General features: G+C 55.1%; 1 protein-coding gene across 5 annotated transcripts in view; it reads left to right on the forward strand.

Moving 5' to 3' along the window:
* DLG3 (discs large MAGUK scaffold protein 3) overlaps positions 1 to 21,867 on the forward strand; it is a 76,041-nt gene that overhangs the window by 20,355 nt on the left and 33,819 nt on the right. For 4 of the 5 annotated variants that reach the window (XM_069015502.1, XM_069015504.1, XM_069015501.1 and 1 more), the window contains one exon: positions 19,030 to 19,083. The exons of the other annotated variant lie outside the window; for it this stretch is intronic. In XM_069015502.1, the coding sequence (XP_068871603.1) occupies positions 19,030 to 19,083 (54 nt within the window). The remainder of the gene's footprint in view (positions 1 to 19,029; positions 19,084 to 21,867) is intronic. 5 annotated transcript variants of the gene reach the window in all.

The following is a 21,867-nucleotide window of genomic DNA, read 5'->3' on the forward strand; positions in this document are numbered from 1 at the left end:
CAGCAATTCCATAAAGCCTGCTGCATTTGATTGCTATTAAATAACACCTCCAGGCTCTCCTTTATAGGCAGGGAGCCTGAGCCCTGCTCAAGGACCTTCTTCAGGTCTCCATCGCTCCTCTCCCCACCCCCAGCACAGCCATGGAAGACATTTAGTTATCCCTGATGTGAGTGCAGAAACCAGCCAATGGTGTCTGCTGAAGACTCTCGTGCCATTGCTGCCACAAGCGAGGATACAGCAACTGGGCGATGTATCCGGGATCATTAATAGAATAAAAATGGTTTTGCCCTGGAGGAGAATAATTTGTTGGGCGTCTGCACTGAGAGTGCTGAGAGCTATTGGTCCCTTGGTATGCCTGGTTATTATTACCCCAGCTGCACATTTCCCGGTGTGAATTGCTGCTGGTGGCAGGAAGGAACAGCCATGGAATGAGATGTTTCTTATCCTGCCCCTTCCCACTCACCTGTGACTGCACAAACCCTCCAGTGCTCACAGGAACCTCCAGCCCAATATGCCCCAGTAGCTGTGCTCTACAGAGCACCTCTTCAAGTTCCAATTGACAAGCTCCAGACCCAGCAAAAGGCAAATCCCTGCAGGGCGGGGTCTGTGGTAGTGCTAAGGAACTGACTGACAGACTGAGCCAAGTTCACTTGGTTCCTTTCTTTGCTGCTCACCTCCTCCTAGCCTGCCCGCCCAGATATATTTCCCTGCTGCCTCCCCGGGCTGCATGTGCTGCGTGTCTTTTTGCAGGTGATGGTGATGGAAAAAGGTACCTCCCCCATGCAGAACTGTCCTCCACGTCCTCCTGAGCGTTACAAAGATTCCCTGTCCGCACCCAGGCTCAGAGCTAACGTGTGGCTTCGGTTCCCCTGGCAGGATCCAGCTCCTCTTGGGTGATAGTCAAGCACTCACATGACTGCTGTTTCTGCAAGGAACCGGCTGCCTTCAGCCTGCCCCATCTTCTCATCCACTGCTCCTAGAAGGGCTGTAGGTACAACAAACCCGCAGTGCCTGGTCCCTCACACTTGCCTTCCTCTTCCCGCAGGACTTCATGCGAGAGGAAGGAAGCGGCAGCAGGGGCTGAAATGCCGGTGACACCAGATAAAACCTAGCTCTGTGCCATCTTCGTGCCTTGTAAATAGCATCACCTCCGGGGATTTCTTGACACTTTGCTGAAATTAGCACCTGTAAAAAGAGCAGCTGCCAAAGCTGAATTTAAATAAGACGGGGAGAGTACCAGTAGGAAGAGGGTAGAGAATGAGAGAATTTCCTTGAATCACTTCCCTCCAACGAAGGCACCTGCCTGGAAATCAGCTCATATCTCCTTTAGCCCTGCTCAATGCTCACATCACTGCAGAAAGATGCTAACAGCGCCTGAAAATGCTGGGCACTGTGCCTGCCCTGCCAGGCACAGGCCTGGGCACCCCAGTGCAGGTGCCCACCTCGCTTGGTCTCCCAGTGGGGCCACCCCCAGTTGCCAAAATGCCACCACTCACTAAAACAAGCTGGAGAAGTACAGAATGTGGATGCCCCTGGCCAGCCAGCCCTGGCCTCCTCTTAGGCTTGATAAGGTACCCCAAGTCCTGTGCAGCATTAGGGAACGTTGCAAGCAGGCAGCAGCAACCACAGCTTAGTTTTGCCCTTTTAATTGGGGCTAGCAGGTGGCGCATGCAGTTCATGACAAATGATTAGGAATTAACTCTCGTGGCAGCTAAAATGGGAAATGTGGGGTTTGGGGAGGGGAGATGAAAGCAGGTAGGGAAGGGCTCTAAAAAGCTGCAGCAGCTGAGGCTCAAGACCCCTCTGTTTGCAGGTGGCGATGAGGCACTAACAGATAAGAGAGCTGGGGGAAGTGGAGTGGGGTGGAGGCTGTAATACTGCACTCCAGGCTGGCAGTGAGGGTGTTTCCCGTGTGGGGATGCCCATTGCATGAATGGCTGTGAAGGCTGCCAGAGACCAAGCATAGAGAGGACCAGACACCTTCTTTGTGGAGGATGTGCCAAAAAAAAAAAATGGGAGGAGAAAAAAAAATCAAAGGCTTCTCTTTATTGTTCACTCAGATCCTTATTAAAACATTTTTCCCTAACAGCTCTTGTCCTTTGCTTCTGCACTTCCTCCCTGAGTGAATGCCCATGTCCTTGCCTGCCCCCAGCCCAGGACAGAGCCAAAGGAGATGTGTCTGGAGCAGGGCAGGTGTGAGCAGCTGGGGTGACAGACTCTGCTTGTGCAGCTCCCTGGTGCTTTCCTCCCACTCAAGTCAGTCTCACCCAGACATGGGGCTCCTGACTGACCTTGGCCCAAAGATGGCTTTGGAGAAGGCCCGTGGCAGTGGAGAGGCCTCACTGGGTGGCCACTGCATGATCCCTGCAACCTAACCCTGTGATCCCAGGGTGGGAACTGCAGTGTGAAGGAGGTTTGCAGCTGGGATGGAGCAGTAATTAGTTATGGTTGTGTTACAGGTACTGAGTACATCTCAGTGATGAAGTGATCTCAGAGGTGCCGCAGAGTGGGTAGCCAAGATGGAATTCCTGTCCTTTTGCTCTCATGTGGGAGACACTGGCCACATGCCCTTTCTTACAAGGCTTTCTGCTCTACTTTGGTGCAGCAATCTCATCTCTGATTCAATCTGGCCCCAGTCCCTCCTGTCATTCCCATCTGATGGCACAAGGAGCAGTAGAAGATGTGGAGATGATCCTTACTTCTTAAAAGCTGAAAGTGTAAATACCTCTCTTAAAGCCAACATTGCCTGCTTTCCTGCCATGCACACAAACACGGTTTTTCATTGATTAATTCTGAACAAGCTTGCTTTGCGTGCAGGCATCCCATCCTGCCCTGCCCTAGTGACCTCCTGGGCACAGCTGCAATGTCCTGTGGCACTGAGCTCTGCAGGGTAGAAACACTTTCTTGTGTGCAGCCATTGGCTTCATCTCACTGCATCTCTCTGGGTCTTTGGGTCAGTGCCACAGTGCCCCTGGGTTCCGTAAGTGACCATCCATCAGCGAGAGCCCAGGGGAGCAGCAGCAGGGTGAGCCTCACCTGTGGAGCTGTTTCCAAGGGCTCAGCAGCAGTGCTGTGCTCGGCTGCTCGAGGCCACCATGGTGAGGACAGCTGCTCTAGACTTGCTTGTCCAGGAACATAATGACTGTCCTAAGCTTGCAGCTGGGAAATCTCATGGTCTGAGCCACTCCACCACTCCGTGGCATTAAGCCACCGTGTGATGGAGGTAACCTGAGCAGCCTGGAGACAGTGAAGTGCAGGCAGTGCTGGAGAGGACAGGTTCTGCACCGTGCAGTGGGGAATGTGGTGCTTGGGGGCAACGCCGATCCTGATTATGGGGTGTCCTCTGCCCCCTCCCCTTCACCCAGAAGCAACAATTTCACTTGATTGCTTGGGAGCAAACTCTGCAGGAGCACTTCTGTCTGCAAAGGTGAAGTGCAGAAGTAATTTTGTATTGCAGTTTAAAGAGCTAAAGGAACAAGGAGTGGGCAGGGGCATTTTATCTGACCAGGCATCATGCACTTCCTCTTCCCACAGCCCTGCTCGTGCCCAGGGCCATGTTACACCAGCTGCAGGAGGCTGGGAGGAGCCTTGCAGACCTTGGAACCTGAACTGGGGTGTTGCACCACCATATCTTGTGGCTCAGCTTGTGGCCCCCTCCTGCTTCTGTGTTTTAGCCATGTCCTGTGGGAGCCCTGTGCACATTTCATTGCTCTTCTACATATTTATGTACCATTTCTTTAAATAGTTTTTCGCCCACCCTAGTGTTCTTTACAACCTTTAAGCATTAGGAGGCCGAGTTCAGGTTCTAAATGGTCAGATGTGGGATTTTGTAATGGGTTTTCTCTTTCCCCATCAGTTTGTCTGGATGACTCTTCTGAGCTCCTTCCCGTCCTGCACTTCTGTGCAAGAGGTGAAGGACTGCCTGAGCTGCACTGGGAGCAGCACCCCTGCCCTGCTGCACCAGCAGGCATTTGTGCTCTGTTTTTGCCATCCCCTGATGGCAGTAGGTGGAAGGCCCAGCAAAGGCCCTTGGGGTTTCTACACCCCCAATGCACCTGTGGCTTATGGGGCAGTGGCAGCATCCCCAGCCCGCTGTTTTGGATGGAGCACATGTGGTAACATTTCCAAAAAGGCAAGGTGAGAACTGATACAGAGATGCAACAGAGGTGCTGCTGCCAGTCTAGCAACCAGTTCAGATCTGGAAAAATTATTTCATACTCCAGCGCGGACCACAGCTGAAGCGAAGTGAACCCCTCTTGGCCTCAATCACAAAGCTGGCAGGGCTGCCACGGCCGCGCTGGGGCTGGAGGAACGGCGCTGCACAAGGGCTGCCCGGAGCGCCGGGAGACGGGCTGAGGGCAGCCGCAAGGTGATGCGTGAGGCAGCGCAGGATTTCTGCTCCGTCTGGGTGCCGCCTGCGCGGGGGGCAGCGGGGGCGGCGCGGCCGGGGACTGCCCGGTGCGGTGCGGATGGGAGCGGGGATGGGAGCGGGGATGGGAGCGGCGCCCCCGCCGCCGGGGCGGGGCGCGGAGGCTCCGCCGGCGCGGATTGGCCGCTGCGGGGGAGGGGGGGCTCCGCGCCGCCGCAGGTGCCGCGGTCCCGCACCGAGCCGAGCCGGACTGGGCTGAGCCGGACCGGGCTGAGCGTGTCCGAGCTGCTGCCCCGGGACTGAGTGGCGTTGCGGACGATGCCGCGGCGCGCCCCCGCGGAGATCACCGCGCTGTAACACCATCCCCCTCCCTTCCTCCTCTTCCTCCTCCTCCTCCTCCTCCTCCCACGGGGCCGGGGGCGCCGAGCGGGCGAAGAGGCGGCAGGCGCGCCTTGCGTGGGGCGGGGGCCGCTGCCGCCCCCTGAGCATCCCTCCCTCCTTCCCTCCCTCCGCCCCTCCGCGCCGCCTCCCTCCCTCCCTCCCTGCCGGCTCTATGGTGTGAGGGCAGCGATGCACAAGCACCACCACTGCTGCAAGTGCCCCGAGTGCTACGAGGTAACGCGGATGGCGGCCCTGCGGCGCATGGACCCCCCCTCCTACGGCGAGTGGCAGCACGAGCAGTACGGCTACGGCGGCTACGGCTCGCAGACCCTGCCCGCACCCGGGGGGGCCGCGCCCGCCGCCCGCGGCAAGGCCAAGCTGGGGCCCCCCGCCCGCGACCCCGCCGCGCTGAAGCCGCCGCCGCCGGCGCCGGGGAAGAGCGCGGCCAAGGTGAACGGGAGCGGCCCGGGCTGGTGGCCCGAGTGCACGTGTTCGAGCCGCGACTGGTACGAGCAGGTACGGGCCAGCCCCGGGCAGCGGCTCCCCGGTGCGGGACGCGACGGGGCGGGCGGCTGCCGGGGTAGCCCAGGGTTCGTGGCGGGTTTCTGGCACGGTGCAGCATCACTCCGGGGGCGTCGCGGGCAGCCGGGGTGGATGCTGGCGCTGCTGGGGCTCGATGCCGGCGTTGTTGCGGTTGGCCGTCGTCGTCACTCGGGTTGGCCGTCGGAGTCGGTCGGGTTGGCGTTGCCGTTGTTCGGGCTGGATGCTTCGGTCCTGCCCAGCGTCGGAGCTCAGCGTTGGAGCAGCCTTCCCAGGGCCGAACGGGGCCAAATGGATCTTGCTTGGCACAAGGTGGTCGTCGGGCGTGATGTATTTTGGACGCCACACCTGAGGTGCTCGCTGCTTACGATGCCGTTGCCTGAAGCCCTGGCAGCATCAAGGGCATCCCGTCATCCTGTGTTTAGCAGGCATGGTGCGTGCTGCCCGCTGGGCAGCCTCGTGGGTTCGCGGTGTTGCTTGCCAGCGCTCCCAAACTGTCACCCACTCTCCATTGAGTTGTGGTTTCCTTGCTCTGCTGCTACGTCCCTGCTCCCCGAGATTATTACGTAACCCTGCTCTGGTCGCTGGCGTGCTGTGTGCATTCTGCCCCATTTCACTGCCTCCATTTCTTCCCACACACATTCATTTTATTAGTGTTCTCCTGGACCCATTCTCGGGCTGTGTCTCTCTCCCCTAAATGGAGAGACCAGTCTTGTTTTGAACCCACAAGCCAGCTTAGAAAATGGTTGGATCTGTTTGCAAAGCATTAAAATGGAGGCTAGACCCTGCCTGAAAAACAATTTACCCTGCTTGGGAGAAAGGCATTTCAGTTTGCTTCTTCTGCTTCTTTCATTCATTATCTTCAAACCTCACATGATTTCTTATTGATCCTTCTAATTATTATTTCAAGATGCTATAGCAGGCAGACACACGGGAATCAATGGGAATTCTCTCCTCCTCTGCTCTCAGCAAACACAACCCTCTTCTTCCCTTCCTCTATTTTTTCTTCATTACTGTCTCAGTCTGTAGCTCTGGTTGAAATAATTAGATTCATAGCTGATAGCTCAGATGATATTTACAGAAGGCACCAAAAACCCCAGCCACCTTCCTATGAGCCTGGTCCTGCTTTCTGTCTCTTTCTCTGCCACTCTTTGCATCAAAATCAGCCTCAGCTCTCTCTCGCCTGCTGATTCCTGGCAAGCATTCTTCCATCTTTCCTCCACTATCTCTTTCCTTCACTCCATCCAAAGCAGCAAGCTTGGGGAGCAGAAAATCGAAGCATGTTTGCTCCCTCCTTTCTCCTCCTGCTTGCATGAAAGCTCCGGCCCAGTATTCCTGGTAAGACGATTGCAAGCAGTGTGAGAAGGAAGTGGTGCCAGCTGCATTGCTGCCGTGGCAGGCTGGGCAGGGGAGCCTTTCATGTTTTTGCAATGGTGGAAGAGAAATCATTGTCTCTTTGTGGTGCTGCCATGGAGCTTGGGCTGCTCGGAAAGTCGTCCGCGTTGGGAATCTCTGCTCTGCCTTTGCCTTTCTGAACGTGAAAAAAAAAAAAAAGAAAGAAAATCAAAAGCTCCTCGCAGCATTGCAAGCAACAGAGGATGCCTGTGTTTGAGGCTATGTGGGCATAGCGGGGTCTGCATGTAGAATATGACGTGTGTGCTATGTGCAGTGCCTGTATCCGAGCAGGCAGCGTTGCTCCCTGGTGTGGAGCAAATGTATGCCGTGAGTAAAGCTTTGCAGCAAATACCTCGGCAACGCTATCCTCCTGATCCAAGGGTGCAAAGTGCCTGAGCCCTGAGGAATCCATGTTCTTCCCAGTCCAGTGGTGGGCAGAGGGACAAAAGGTGGTAATGTGGAAACATATAGGCATGGCTTGTGCTCAGGCAAGCAGGTCCGTCCAGTTGGCTCTGGGAGGCTGGGAGATGTTGGGCTCTGGGTAGATTTGGCTGGATGTTGCAGATGCAAAGCAGTTTCCTTCACAGGCTGCCTCCGTGTCCAGGAGAGCCTTGGCTGGAGGCAGGGCTGCCATTTTTCAGAGCTGCCCCTTTAAATGAGCTCACTGTCCCTGAAAGCACTTCCAGCAGCTGAGGTGGGAAGGGGTGCACAGGCCAGGAGACTTTCCCGGGTAAGCAGGGATCTGTTAACCTCCTGGGGAGCTTCACCACCTCTCATTTAAGCCTTTTTTCTCCCCTTGCTTCTTCACTCAAGCAGAGAAGCGTGTGCTAGTTCTCTGCCACCAGAAACGTGCTCACAGTTGCATATGGTGGTGTATGTTCTCTGACATCATGGCATACTCACATACTCTGTGTGCAGCTCCACGGCATGTGAGACGTGCCCACACGTCCTGCCCAACACACGGCACGGTCCCAACGTCAACCTGCACCTCCTCCCACTCCAGCCCCCGTCTGTTCTCTCCTCCTGCCTCTCCCCTTCTCTAGGACACATTTTAGCTTGCTCAGGCAGTGCCAGTAACTGAGAACCCCTAATCCTCACCGGAGGGAGGGAGGAAATCTCTGAGCTCTAGGTATCTCATATCTTTTTTGCTTTGCTTTTCTTCTCCCCTCTGAGATCTCTTCCATTTATTTTCCCTTATCTATCCATGTTCCCTGTTCATTAGTTCCCGGTCCCTGCACTTGATGTCATTGCTGTCCTCCATTGTTTCCATCACCATCCCTCCTGTTGGCCTTGTGCCCTCCTTGTCCCCCTTTGCTTGCTGGTGGGGGACTCAGTTCCTCCCCTGCCAGACTGGGGTGACAGGAGGACTCCTGGCTTTGAGGGAGGAACGGCAGTGTGATCCAGGGAAGCATCCCTGATGTGCAGCACTAGAGGAGCAGACTGCTCAAACCCCTCCTCTCCCCTGCACAGTGACGCCCACGGCCTCTCAGGAGAGGGGTGCTCAGCTGCCTGGCCATGCCCAAGCCCCTTCCCCGGCACTGCTCCAAGAGCTGAGGGGCCAGAAGTAGCACCTTTCCCTTCCACAGGGAATGTCCAGCCCTGAGTCTTAGTTCACTCTAAGGACCCTAGTGCCAGGCACAGTGACCAGAGAGAGGCCCCCCCATGAGGGTCCCAAGGGTCTCACCAGCATTTTCATGTGGGGCATGGGCTGGGGAAGGGGCCTCACAGTTCCCTGGCATGTGGTGAGGAAGTGCCCAGGGCTGCCCCAGGTTTGCTGGCCCTGCTTGGCCAGGAATGCAAAGTCCTGCTGCCTCCCTTTCTGTGGTCCCTTTCTCCCCCTTGGGGTGGTCACAAGGATGCAGAGGGGAGTTGGAACAGCATTGCAAAGAGTCCTTGACCACGTGCAAATACCCAGAGCATGCCAGACTTGTGTGGCCTCCACCTCTGGCAGAGGTGTTTCATGGCCAGGCAGGTGGAGGAGTGGGACAGATCTTCCCTGCCCACCATCAGCCATGAGTGTTTCACTGATTTTCAGGGGTGGTTTTCAATGCACAAACGTTGCTTGTTGAGTTCCTCCCATGCCCTGGGCAGTTAACTGCAGTAGGTAGGCGCAGAACAGCACATCTTGGCCGAAGCACCAGCCTTTGCTGAGCCTGCAGATGATGTTGGACCTGGGGTTTCTGTCTCTTGGAGCATGGGTGGCAGGGGAGGAAAGAGCCTTGGAGAAACCGTGGGAGTTCAGACCAGGGTTTCTGAGTGATGAGCAGGTATGGCTGGAAGGAAGGAGGGAGAGCACCAAGGGGGCAGGCAGGAGGCCAGGTACAGGTTGCTTTGTGGGAAATGGCTGAAGCCCCAGATGTTCCCTGGGGAGGTGCGAGGGAGGGTGAGAGGAACAGGGTGCCGGGGACATGGAGGCAGTGGAGGTGGTGAGGTTGGCAGGGTGATGTTGCTATGGCTACTCCCGTGCTATTCATAGAAGAAATTAGCTAAATCTTTGCACTGAAACGTGGAGGAGGAGAGAGGAGGAAGGCGTTCTCCGTGTTTGGAGGGAAGGAGAGAAGCCAAAACAGGAAGGGGGTGAAGTTTTCCTTCTTTTCTCTGTGCCTGCACTGTGGAGGGGCATTTCAGGGAAGCACCACTGCCTGAGCTGCCCAGCGCTGGCAGGACGTGGAAGGATGCAGGCAAAGAGGAGCTGTCCCGTGGGAAAGCCCCCCCCGCAGAGCTTCCACGCAGAGCCCCACATGGCAGGATGAGTTCTGTATCGTGCCAGGAGCACAGGAGACATCCTTTTAATTAAAGACAGCCAATCTGTGAAAGGTATTTTTGGTAACCTAAATGTAGATGCAACTGTAGTGAAACTTGTCCTTTGCGTCTGTCTCCATTGCTGAGCACAGTGCTTGTCTGTTCCTGGCCCCATCCATTTGCTCAGCCCCTGCTCTGTGATCACTGCTGGGCCCCCTGTCCTCCCTCCACCTCCAGCATCTCTTCCAGCCTGTCCCCCTGCCAGCCGGAGTCCCAGAGAGTCTTCCCTCTCCCTCACTCCTCATCACACTTCACTCCCTCGTGAGAGTTTGAGTCCCCTTCCACAGACCTGTTTGTCACCTCCTCACTCATGATGTGTAAATCTGCGTGTCTGTTCCTAATATATCCCCCTCCATCTGATCTCACCTCTCAGCTTGTTTCTTGGGCATCTCCATCTGGTGATCCTGCCGTCATCACCCAGTTGAGTTGCTATAACCAGGTACTGAGCTGCTCTCCTTCCCCCAAGCCCAGCCTCACACCCAGCCTCACACCCACCCTCAGCCCCTTGCCCCGTGGACCTGGGAAGAAGCTGATTTTTCTGGTGGTTTTGATGTTCCTTTCCTGCCCCTCAGATGAAATCAAGGCCCAGATAATGCGTTTTAAAGTCATCCCCCTTCCCTGTGCCTCTCCTGGGAAAACCTTACCACACAGATGCTGAGTGAGCTGGTTCTCTTCACCCACCCTGGAGCATCCCATGTCCTGCTGTCACCCATACCCTGGACTGAGAAGGGTCAGATGTTCTCAGTGCTCCTTCACAAAATGTGTTGAATTCGTTTAGGAGTGGACATCTGAGGACATTTTCCTCCTTAGCTTATTTATTCACCTGTAAGACTCTCCCCCCTTTCTCTGGGCATATGAATCCCTTGGAAAGGGGCTGTACACTTGTGCTTGTTGGCTTTTCTGATTCATCCCTTTAATACAGTAAGGGATAACACTGGAATTAGAGAAGTGAGTTGAAGGACTGAGCTTAGCTCCTCTCCAGCTGGATTACCTGCCAGCCATCCCAGATGTGCACACTGCAGCCCTAGAGCTGCGCCTAGGTTTGGGGTCTTGAGCTGCTGGAGGAAGTCCTGGAGCAGCACAGGGAGAGGTGCTGGAGCTGGTGTCTGAACAGGCTGTGGTAGAGATGTGGCTGCTGCTCTAAAGGCAGCATCTGAAGCCACACAGGTGGGAGAGACCCCGTCAATGCAACATGTGGAAGAAGAGCAAAGTACCTGCCAAAATCAGGAGGATGTGCCCCTGTCACACTGCTGGAGGAGGAGAAGGAGGTGGAGAGCACGTTGGTGAGGCATGCAGGGCCAAGCACAGGCATGCTTCAGCAGGGGTGCGTGCGATGTGGAGGAAGTTGCTCCTCATGAAGAACCTGAGGGCAGCAGGAAGCCCATCAGCCTCCACTGTGACAGCACCTGCTGTCATCCCTGGTGGAGGGATGCCCCTGTGACTGTGCTTTCCACCAGCTCTTCCACCACGACTGGGACCTGCCTGAGCCCAGTCCTGACCAGTGCCAGGGATTCAGCGGGGATCTGCTGGCCATCCTCAGGGTGTACGGTCCCACAGAGGGGTGCATGAGAGGGAAACCCAGGGGACAGCTGTCCCAGAGGCCCAGTCCGGGTACCCTGGGTGCAGAGGAGGGTGGGAGGACGAAGCGAAGCAGAAACTGTCACTGTTCCTGGAGAGTTGCCTTGTTCGGGTAAGCCCCTCGGCACGTCGTGTGCTATTATGGGAGGAGAGAAGCTTCCGTTCCTTCCAGAGCTGTGAATGCTCATTTAGAGAGGGGAAGTCATTAAGACTAATCAGGACGTAATCAGGGCCGTGGTTCTGTGCCGGGCGCCTGCTGCGCACAGCTCGGTGCAGGATGCTCTCCAAGGGGACCGTGGTCTCTGGGTGCCAGGGGAGAGCAGATCCAGCTCTGCTCCGTGCTGGGCCACGAGGAGCTCAGTGTGGGGGATGAAGGTGCTCTGCCTGCCACCCCAAACCCCGTGTGCTGGCAGGAGGAGCAGTGAGCCTGGGGCTCAGCCTGGCAGCTGCGATTCAGGGATGGGTGAGGTTGTGCCAGCACTGTGGGTGCAGTGGGCTGTGTTAATGCTCGCAGCTGGTTTTAACACATGCAAAGATGGGATGATGTAGGGAGTCCTCAAGGGCCCTCGTTGCAAATCCAGCAATATGCTGTGAGCGTGTATCGGGGACTTCGAGATGAAAACTTTTAATACAGCGTTTAACAAGTTCAGGATACCTGAATTTGGAATGAACTTCACAGTTTAGCTTGCAGAGCTCGCTTGGTTGGGCTTGCAGAGGAACTGCTCCAAGGGTGTAATTATTTTTGGGAACATGTAGTGCTTCAGAACACCCTGGACCAGGCCCTAGATACCTTCTTGTTTCCTTTGTATTAACTAGAATTTAGCTTGAAGCTCTGTTGGTGGATCTTGGTTTGCCTTTCTTCCCACAGAAACAGGTTTCTTAATACTTGTTAACTGGGTGTGCACGGGAATTTACCAAAAAGAAGAAATTAGGATATTTGAAACCCAAGAACCAAAGAAATCTTTATTTTACCACTGTTCCTTATTCACTTTTTTCCCCCTTATACATATGTATTTGTCTGAGAGGAAGATAGAAGCATGTGACTCTTTCAGATAATAACAACTCTTCCTGTGAAAAAAGGAATCAAGTCAATTTTATTTGGTACCGCCAGGTCAAAGAGAAGCCACTGAAACCCAGCACCTCTGCAAATTGGGTCACTTATTTTAGTGGGCTGAGCCTGGAACAGGATGTCTGACTTTCAAGTTTGAACACCCTGGCCTTAATGGTTTCTAAATGGAAACTTAGATTCCACAGAGCTTCTGTTTGGGAAGCTTTCTTCCTTCCCTACTGCGTAAAGGCTTTTTCTAGTCCCTATTTAAGCTACTCTTTAAAAAAAAAAAAAAAGGCACCAAAACAAAGATTAAACCTTCAGTAGCTGCTTGTGTTCACATTACACTTTGGGCACTTCAGTGGCTTTGCCAAAGATCCTTGTGACCAGGGACCTTTCAAGTCCCGTGTTCCCTGTTTCCGGCTGGCTGCGGTGCTTTGAGCCAGTGCCGAGGTGCAGCCATGGGACAGGGGCTCTGCTGCCACGGCCCCAGAGCCTGCTCATGCCACCAAAACGGCCCAGCTCAGATAGGCAGCCTGGAGAGAAGGGCTGCTCTTGCCTGCAGGCCACCAGGCTGGCTGGGAGCCGAGCACAGGGACACAGGCAGCAGCTGGCGCCTGGCTGGGTGAGACTGACGCAGGGGGTCTGGGCACCTGCAAGCTCCACAGTCAGTCCCACCATCATTTCCTACATCACTGATGCCATGTTTTGAGCTGTGCAGGAGGGCAGGGGCCAGGCTCAGCCTGTCACTCCCCTTCATGCAGGCACACTGTTGGGTGATGTCCTCCCCCTGCCCAAACCATGTCAGCCAACAGGCTGCTCTTGCAGTGAAAAAGTGAGAAAAAGTGCACAGAGAGTTACTTTATCCAGCCCAGTTAAAAGGATGGGTGATTCATCTCTGGCCAAGAACTTCTTCAGCCTCCAAAAGTTTCCGTCCTCTGTTTTCTTTTGCTCCCTTTCCCTGTCCCAGCCTGGGGGAACCCTGAGGGATCAGCTCTCTCTCAGGGCTCTGCAGCTCTGCTGATGCTCCCAAGCACCCTCAGCTCTGGCCACCATGTAGAGGAAAGCAAAGAGAGATGAGCACAGGGATCTGTGAGGATGGGACCAGCCCTGGCAGCAGTGTGGTACCTCTCCCCTTGAGAAGGGAAAGGATAGGTCAAAGCATGGATTTGGTGTTGAGATGTCAGAAAAGCCCTACATCTCATGGGCCAGCTGGGAGCAGGCTTTGGTCTGGGAAAGGATATGCCATGCACTGCTTCCTAACAGGAGGTCTGTGAGGTGGCTTCCCTGGGCACAGCCAGGTGAAAGCCAAGGGGGTCTTTGGGGGGCCAGGAGCAACCTGGAGGGAAGATGCCAGCACCTCTCTACTCCACACACCTGCCCTCCATCAGGGGCAGAGCCAAGACTCATCCCCTCCTTGCCTCAGGGAGCCTCAGGAGTGGGTTTCTGTCTGGCCTCAAACTTGGAAGTACCCAGAGGCTGCTCTGGAGGAGCTGTGTCATCTCAGGTGCAGGGGGAGCTCTGTGTTGGGCTCTGGCTTGGTGCAGGAGGTAGCCCCAGCACTGGGAAAGCCAGCATCTGGGCCAAGGGCAGGCAAGCCTGGCACAAAGCAGATGAGCGTGTCAGCGCTCATCAGGGTGAGTGGCAGTGAGCACGGGCTCCCCGTGTGTGCCGTGCAGGCAGGACCTGAGCTTGTTCCTGTGAAATTAATTCATCAGCTTGGTGCAAAGCTGCTCCCCCCAGCAGCAGGAGCCTGTTGGTGCCTGGGCATCCTGCAGCCGACCCCCACTGCCACGGCAGTGTCGCAGCACCCTTGGTGTCCCTGAGCCAGTACCTGTGTGTTCCCAGCCAGAACTCGACACGGTGGGGTCCTGCCACAGAGCAGCTGCTTTCATAGCTGTAAATCCACAGCTTTCTCCATGGTTTAACACCCTTTAAAAAAAAATCAAAGCAGATGGAGCTGGACTACAAGCAGCTCAGTGTCAGCCCTGATTAGATAATTCTGTTGGGCATTTCCCCACTTGTGACCTCTACCCCTGAGAGCTTTTAAAAGGATGTAAAGACCGAATTTCACTTATCTCCAGAGCCATTTCCTTCTGACTGCTACTATTATACCTCAGATGATATGAAACAAAGGATATTAAAAGACACATTGACTTTTCACTCTGATGCAGTCTGGGGAATTTGCAGAAATAAAGAAGTTAGTACTTTGCTTCCCATGCACTAGCCCAGTGTCTCAAGTAGTCACTCTGTCCTGCACATTCCTTCTTGCCTGACACGTGGGGCACACCAGCCTCCTGCAGAGAGCAGCTCTGTGTGCTAGGCCTGGTATTTGCCATCTTTGGAGGCTCCTTTTAGTCCTGTTGCTGGTTAAGATGGAAATGTGTTTATATGTGATCACAATCCAGTTGCTTTTGTCCTGGGACATCTGTAGCACGTGTATTTTGCCTGGAGGAAGTTTGTAACTCCTGACCTCTGTGGGTTGGCACCCATGCCAGTTCTGTGGAGGATGTGAAGCTATGGCAGAGCTTTTGGCTTTCATTTCTGGAGACATTATCTTGAACTTTTAGTTCAGAATCTCCATGCCCAGCTCCTGTGTGCCAGCCCTGAGAGCAGCCCTTGGGGAGATGCCACAGGGCAGGACCCCATCCTCAGCAGCAGGCTAGTGAACCTCCTCCATTTGCATGTAATTGCAGCTTTTCTCTTGCTTGGGAGTTTTGGAAACTCATCATGTTTTGCAATTCCTACCTTTGTGCCAGCAGAGGACAGCAGTAGAAACTGAGGTGGGGGTGACACCTGTAGACATTTGGGGCTTTGGTGCTCCCAGGTGATTTTGTTAGTGCCTGCCATGGCCCAAATGGAGCCCAAATAGCAGCAGTCCCTCTCCAATCACTACCCAGAGTGTTTCTGAAAGGCTGCATCCTGTGCCTGAGATTTTCTCCAAGCACTGCTGGCCTGCCTGGCTGCTCCCTGCACGTGCTGCAGTGGTATTGCTCCAGCTTGCAGAGCAGACATCCCTGCTGCCCTACATACAGACCCACAGCCTCCTCCTGGCTTGAACCACGGAGGCAGCTGCCCAAAACAGGCACAACGTTCACCCAAGACCTCCACAGGGAGCCAGTCCCTTTCTGGGGACTGCCTGGGGCAGATTGCTGCTCCCTCCATCAGCACCTGGGCTGTGGCTGTCACTAGGACTGTCGTGCAGAGCTCAGTGAATGCAAGGCTCTGCTTCTCTCAGCCCCCATGAGACCAGAGAGCTCTTGAGTCCTGACCTTCAAACTTCATCCCTCTTCACCACCGTTCCCTTTGACTCCTGTTGCTGCCCAGATTTTCCCAACAGCTGTCCTCTTCCTCGCTGGCTTTGTGCCCAGATCAATCTCTCTGCCTCTGTGCAGTGCCCTCCTCACTCCCCAAGGTCCTCCTTGAGTCCCTGCAGCCTCCATCCCCTGACACCAAGTGCAGTCCCTTGTGCCTCTGTCTGATGGAGAGAGTTCAGGGCACCTCCAGCTCCACTGGACTTTGGTGATCCTGCTGCCATGGAGTGAGCACTGTAGGACTTGGACCCCTTCTCTTTCCATCTGTAACCCCCCCCAAGCGCAAACAGGGCTTGGTAAATAATAGTGTGATGAAGGGGTTTAAGTGGAAGGGATCTGACAGCCCCCATTGAATGTGATCTGAATGCACAGCCCTGTTCCCTCTCCTCCCTGCATGCAGCAACCCCCTGCTCCTTAGGGCATAAATTACTTACCGTTCCCTATAGAATTGAGGGCATGGTTAATTCACCAGCACGTTCCTGCTGCCCAGCAAAAAATTATGATGCTCTCTCTCTTTCCCTGGCTAGCAGAGCTGCTCGGTACTTCTGCCTGACTGGTGGAGGGAGGCAAAAGGTTTTTGTTTTCAGGTCCTCTTCTTATTTCTGAGTCTTTGGTCTTGTCTGTCTCTTCAATAGGACAGGCAAAGTGCAAATATTGAAGTATTTCCAAGTGAAAGAACTAATGCCCAAACACCTTTTGTGTGGTAGCTGGAATAGCTGGCCACAAGAGGCAAGTGGGGATTTCCTGGTCTGAGTTCCTCCTGACCATGTGTGACTTTGTTTTAGAGCAGCCACTCACATTCGGTATCTCCTGGGTCCCATCTGGAGCCTGAGTGGGAAATTGTGCTCCTAGCAGTATTTTGAGATGTAAAAAATCACTAGTGTGGAATGGCTGCGAAGGATGCTCAGTGCACAGGGAGCAGGCTAAACAAAATATGTCCTTAGGGCTCACCACTGTGTGAGCGAGGCAATGTGATGTGTGATTTTTGGGCTATTATTAATTCAACAAAGGGTGCAGTGGGGCTCAGTGGAGGACTCAGGCTGGACCTGCAAAAGCCTCTATAACATTATTATATAGAGCACTTCTCCCTGGGAGGGATCCAAAGCATCATTTGTGGAGTTGAATTCTTTTTATAAATCATGGGGCGCGTGATGGGCTGCATTCACTTAGGCTGCCTCTTCTGCATCCTTCCTGGAAACTCATCTAATAAGAGCTGGCCTCTGGATGTTCAAACCTTGATGTGCTACCGGTTGTTAATTGCTGGCAGTAGAAGTGCTTCTTTTTTGCCTTGAAATGTGGAATCCCTTCCTAGAATTGCACTGGGGACTAATAAAAGCCACTGCCAGGTTTAATATATTCTATCTCTCAAATTATCTGGATTAAATACAAGGACTGTGTAGTGCCAGAGAGGGGATATTCCCAGTTGTACATTGCTTCTGGGCCTTGGAGATCCCAAGACACTGGACCCGAAAATTGTGATTCTCTTTTGTGTGGGGGAGGGGTTTGATAGGAGTGCTTGGAAGTGGTCATATTTGCCTGAGTTAGAGAATTAATTGCCATAAAAACTATGGTTTTGTAACCAATAGTTACAGCTGCAGGAAAGATCAGAAAGCATCTGAATAAATCAAATTAACTACCTCCTGCTTTATCCATATGAGAGCAGAACCTTCCAGGGCGGGATTTAAACCACAGTCTGGTTGACCCTTAGCTCTCTCATCCACTGATTGAGGAGAGTGAATAGTCTAGAAATAGGGTCAGCTAAAACAAGACGTGGTGGGGACTGCCGTGCTGGGTTATGGGAGGGGGCTGGTCTCAATCAGGGATGGGTAAACCCAGACAAGGGCAATAAGGAGGTAGCTGGCTCCTGTGAAAATATTCCGGACTCACAGAGGCTGTTGGTCCCACACCTCTGTTAATGGACAGACAGTGGTCGCTGGTGATTGCTTCACTAGCCCACAGCTTGACTCGCCGGTTGCTGACTCTGTTGTTCGTGATGCCTTAAGGCAGACGGTTCCCTTCACCTCCCCCTGGTAGCTCATGTCTCCTGGCGTGTCTCACGCTGGCTGTTCATCTCCTCACGAGCCTTGGGATGATGAAGCGAGTTCCAGCTCACCGCTGACCTTCCAGGCTTTGCACTACTCTCCGTGGTGTGCCAGCGAGGAATGTCAGTCTTGGTTGGGATTTTGCTTCTCGCTTTTGGCCGCCCCTCCCTCACGCCCCCTCCCAGAGACCGGGGAGGCTCCGCGGAGCCCCGCGCCTTCAGCAGCCGGCGGCGCTGGACAGCTCCGGCGGGCGGGACCCCGCAGCCCTGACCCACCGGCCCGGCCCTCCTCCTCCGGCCTCCCGTTCCATCCCGCCCCTCCGGCCACCCCTGGTCCTCCTCCGGCCTCCCGTTCCATCCCGCCCCTCCGGCCACCCCTGGTCCTCCTCCGGCCTCCCGTTCCATCCCGCCCCTCCGGCCACCCCTGGTCCTCCTCCGGCCTCCCGTTCCATCCCGCCCCTCCGGCCACCCCTGGTCCTCCTCCGGCCTCCCGTTCCATCCCGCCCCTCCGGCCACCCCTGGTCCTCCTCCGGCTTCCCGTTCCATCCCGCCCCTCCGGCCACCCCTGGTCCTCCTACGGCCGCCCTCGTCCCTGGTCACCGGCCGTCCCATCCCGGTTGCTCCGGCCGCTCCGACCGTCCCGTCCCGTCCCGTCCCGTCCCGTCTCTCCTCCGGCTGCCCCATCCCTTCGGCCGTTCCGGCCGTCCTGTCCTGCCCCTCCTTCGGCCTCCCCTGATTTCCAGCCGTCCCGTCCCGTCCCGTCCCGACCCTCCTCTGGCCTCACCCCCCCCCATCCGGCCGCCGGCGCTGCATCTTCGCCCATCCTCTCCTCCTGGGAGACCCTCTCTCCCTTCCTCTGTCCCTGCCTCCCTGCCCTGCCTGCCCGAGCTGCCCTCTGCACATATGTCTGCCCTGCGATGTGCAGCGAGCCGAGGGGCAGAGGGCAGCCCAGGAGGAGCAACCCGGAGAGAGGTTCACGGGGAGCCCTTCAGGACAGGAGGATGTATGTGGTGCTGTGGAGGATGAGCCGAGGCTGCCGAGCAGAGGGTTTACCCCAGGAGTAATGAGGATAAGGGACCAAATGCTGTCACCTCTCCCAGGGCGTGGTGGCTCTGTGCTTAGAAGGAACAGAAGCTGTCAGAAGGTGCTTGAAGGCTTGGTCTGCTGGCCTCTCTCAAAAGGACTTCTTTCCCTACTCCTCCTATCTCCTAACCCCTCACTAGTGTGAATTTCACGTAAATTTTGGTGCTGGTGGGAGCCTGACACAAGGCTGGGAGAGTTTCCAATCTTCCCTGTCTCCTTCCCAGTAGCCAAGGCCAGGGGGTGTTTGGGACACACCAGGTCTGAGGACCAGACTGATGCCCAGAGCCATGCTGTGGCCCTGCTCCTGTCCCAGGGCTGTTGGACACTTGGAGGAGGGACAAGCAGAGCCCTTCCTGAGTCTCTCTCTGCTGCCTGGCCTGGAGGGTCTGTGCTGGCGTGACCAGGGGAGAGGCAGTGCACCACGAAGGGCTGGGTTCATCGCTCAGCTTGGTGACATCCCACTTTTGTCTCCTCACAGGCCAACCCCGCTCCCATTATCGTGAATACAGACTCGCTGGAACAAGGGCTCTCTGTAAGTCTCCCGGTTTCGTTTTGCTTCCTTTGATCAAGTGCTGCATTTTCCCTGCTCAGCAATGCAGGAAAGACTTTCCCAGCTCGAGGAGGCCCTGGTAAGGCAGCAAAGGAGCCTGATACCCACACCACTTCCCCACAGCTCATCCCACCCCCAAACCTTGCTGGGGCTGGGTGACGCTGCACAGAACCAAGGCCAGCAGTAAGTGATGCTGGGGACTCGAGCACAGGGAGGTACAAGGCAAAAGGCCTCAGCAGAGGAGCTGGGCATCTGAGCTGGTTGTGTTCAGGGTTAATCTTACAGCCATTTCCTCTGCCTCCCATGCAGGGGGGCTGGGAGGCTCTGCTGGGGCATCCTTTACCTTCCTGCACTGCCTCAGCCTCCTTAGGCAGGGCTCTCTGGGTACTTGCTGGCATCACAGTCACCAGTCCTCAGGGCAGCAGGGCCCATCAGATGCTGCTCCTCTCCCACTGAAGGCTGCCAGCAGCTGAGCAGTACTTGGTGAGTGTGTTTGCAGCCACAGTGCATTTGGCACTCCTGGCGTAGCGTAAGATAATCCTCCTCAGTTTGTTGCAGACAGGGTTTGCATCCTGCTGCATCCGTCCCCAGAACATTTGTAACTCATTCCTGCTGGGGGGATGAAGGGAGGAGAGTGGCCATCATGGGTTTCTGGCCAGCAGCACTGGCTCTGTGCTTGTGGGGTGCTTTCCTTTTTTGCCCAAAGGAGCCCAGTTAACAGCTTCCCAGGGCTGGGTGCTTTGCATCTGATTTACTTCTGATGCATCAAACTTCAGCTGCCTTCCACAGCAGTGAAGCAGCACCAGGACTCAGAGCTGGGGTGGGTTCATCTTTGGAGTCAGGGTAGTGGGTCACAGGTGACCCGTGGGGGTTGAATTTCCCCTGTAGAAAATTGCAGATCTCAGCCCGCAGCCTGTGGTGGGGCCCGTGCACATCAGAGCTGTACTGGGCTGGTTGAGAAGGGCTGCAGAAAAGAAGGAGAGCCTGGCTGTATGGTTTAATTAAGCCTGAATTAAAGCCACCAGGACACAGTGGTGCATCTCTCAGCGTGGTGGTCCTGGGTCCAGCAGCTTTGTGTGAATGTGGCAGAGGAGAGCTGCTGTCCCCAAAGATTACCTTCCCAAACACACGGCATGTCAGGGGCTTTGTGGGTTGGAGGTTCTCTCATTGTGCTGGGCACCCTGGCTGCAGGGCAGTGCCATGTGCAGCTTCCTATCTGCACTCTCCTGGCTGTTCTGCAGGGAACTGGGAAAAGGGCAATGTCTCCTGGAGGGAAGGGACCACCATAAGGCTGGACAGAGCAAGTGAGAAGTGTGCTGTGAGCAGGGCAGGGTAGGGAGGTATTCCTGGATGGAAAGTCTGCTTTCACATCTGTTTTGTACCCTCCCTCAGTACAAAATGTCACACCTTTGGAGGAACATGGCCTGCTCATCACTGCAGGCACCAGCACTGCCTCCTTTGCCACACTCCATCCATGCCAGTCCTTCCTCCCTGCCCTCCCAAGGGCAATGAGAGGTGAGCCCAAGAGCCAAGGACAGGCTCTGTCAGCTTGGGCAGGTTCCTGAGCCCTGCAGAGGCCAGCAGCAGGGAGCCCTCATGTGGGGCCAGCAACCACTCCTTCCACTGTAGTGCACTCCACTTTCCTGCTCTCCCAGCTGTCTCCCTCTACTCCAGCTCATTAACTTCACATCCCTCCCTCTCCCTCCACCTCCATATCCTTGTCCACACCTTCTCCCTGCACCTCGTCTGGGTTTCAGGGGGTGCTCTGCACCCCAGACAGGCGCCAGCATCACGCTGGGCATGGCAGTCACTGATCCCATCCATCCAACCTCAGTAGCACACGCTGAGAGCGACTGTCCTGTAGGGGTCAAAAGGTCCACGGGGCTGTGGCTGTGATCTGCTGGCTGTGATCTGCTGGCTGTGATCTGCTGTGTGTCACCACTGGGGTGCCTGGAGGTGCCCAGGGCAGGGGAGACACCTCACTTTGATTCCTCTCAGCATCCAGCCTGGAAACCCTCTTGCCTTCTACTTCATGTTATACCAGGAAACAGGCCTTGCTCCATCTTTTCCTTCTCTGGGGTGCTGGATTCCTCAGGCTTCAGAGAAAACAACCCCCAAAACCTTGGCAGTTTCCCAGGTCAGCAAAGGAGCTGCACCAGGAGCTTGCTGCGAACACCAAAATGCCAAATCTGGAAGCACAGGTTTTTTACAAACCCAAAAGCTGAAGGCTGTTGGTACAGTATGTATTTGGAAGGGTTAAAGTCACATCTTCCACTCTTTAATTACTTAACTATTCAGTGCTTTCCTTAATGATAAACAGATGGATGTAGTCTAGTTCCTTCCTGTTCTAGCTCCATTGATTGCATTGGACTGGCTGCTGGGCTGGATTTGGCCCTGACTGTTTATCAGGAAGTCTGTTCTGCATTTCAATGTCCCCATCCACCCACTTCCATCCCCAGAAGCATGTAGCTCCTGCAGCACTGTAAGGTAGGAGCTGCAGCACTGGGATGGCTGGGGCTCAGCATGTGGCTTGAGCAGAGTCCAGCACCCCCAGGGTGTAAAAACCCAAATAACCCATTATAAAATGCCTGCAGTATTAAAAGTATCCCTTGAAGGGTAAGGAGGGTGCTGGAGGGCATCACCCATGCTAGCTCCAGGTCTTTGCTCACCTTTTCACCTCTTGGTGTATTTTGCCCAGCATGTCCATAATGGGGAGACAGAGAATTGGAAAGAGAGTTCCCATGGCAGATGGGGTCTCTGTATTTC

Source organism: Aphelocoma coerulescens, chromosome 4A, assembly GCF_041296385.1.
Source record: "Aphelocoma coerulescens isolate FSJ_1873_10779 chromosome 4A, UR_Acoe_1.0, whole genome shotgun sequence".
In the NCBI taxonomy this organism is placed as follows: domain Eukaryota; kingdom Metazoa; phylum Chordata; class Aves; order Passeriformes; family Corvidae; genus Aphelocoma; species Aphelocoma coerulescens.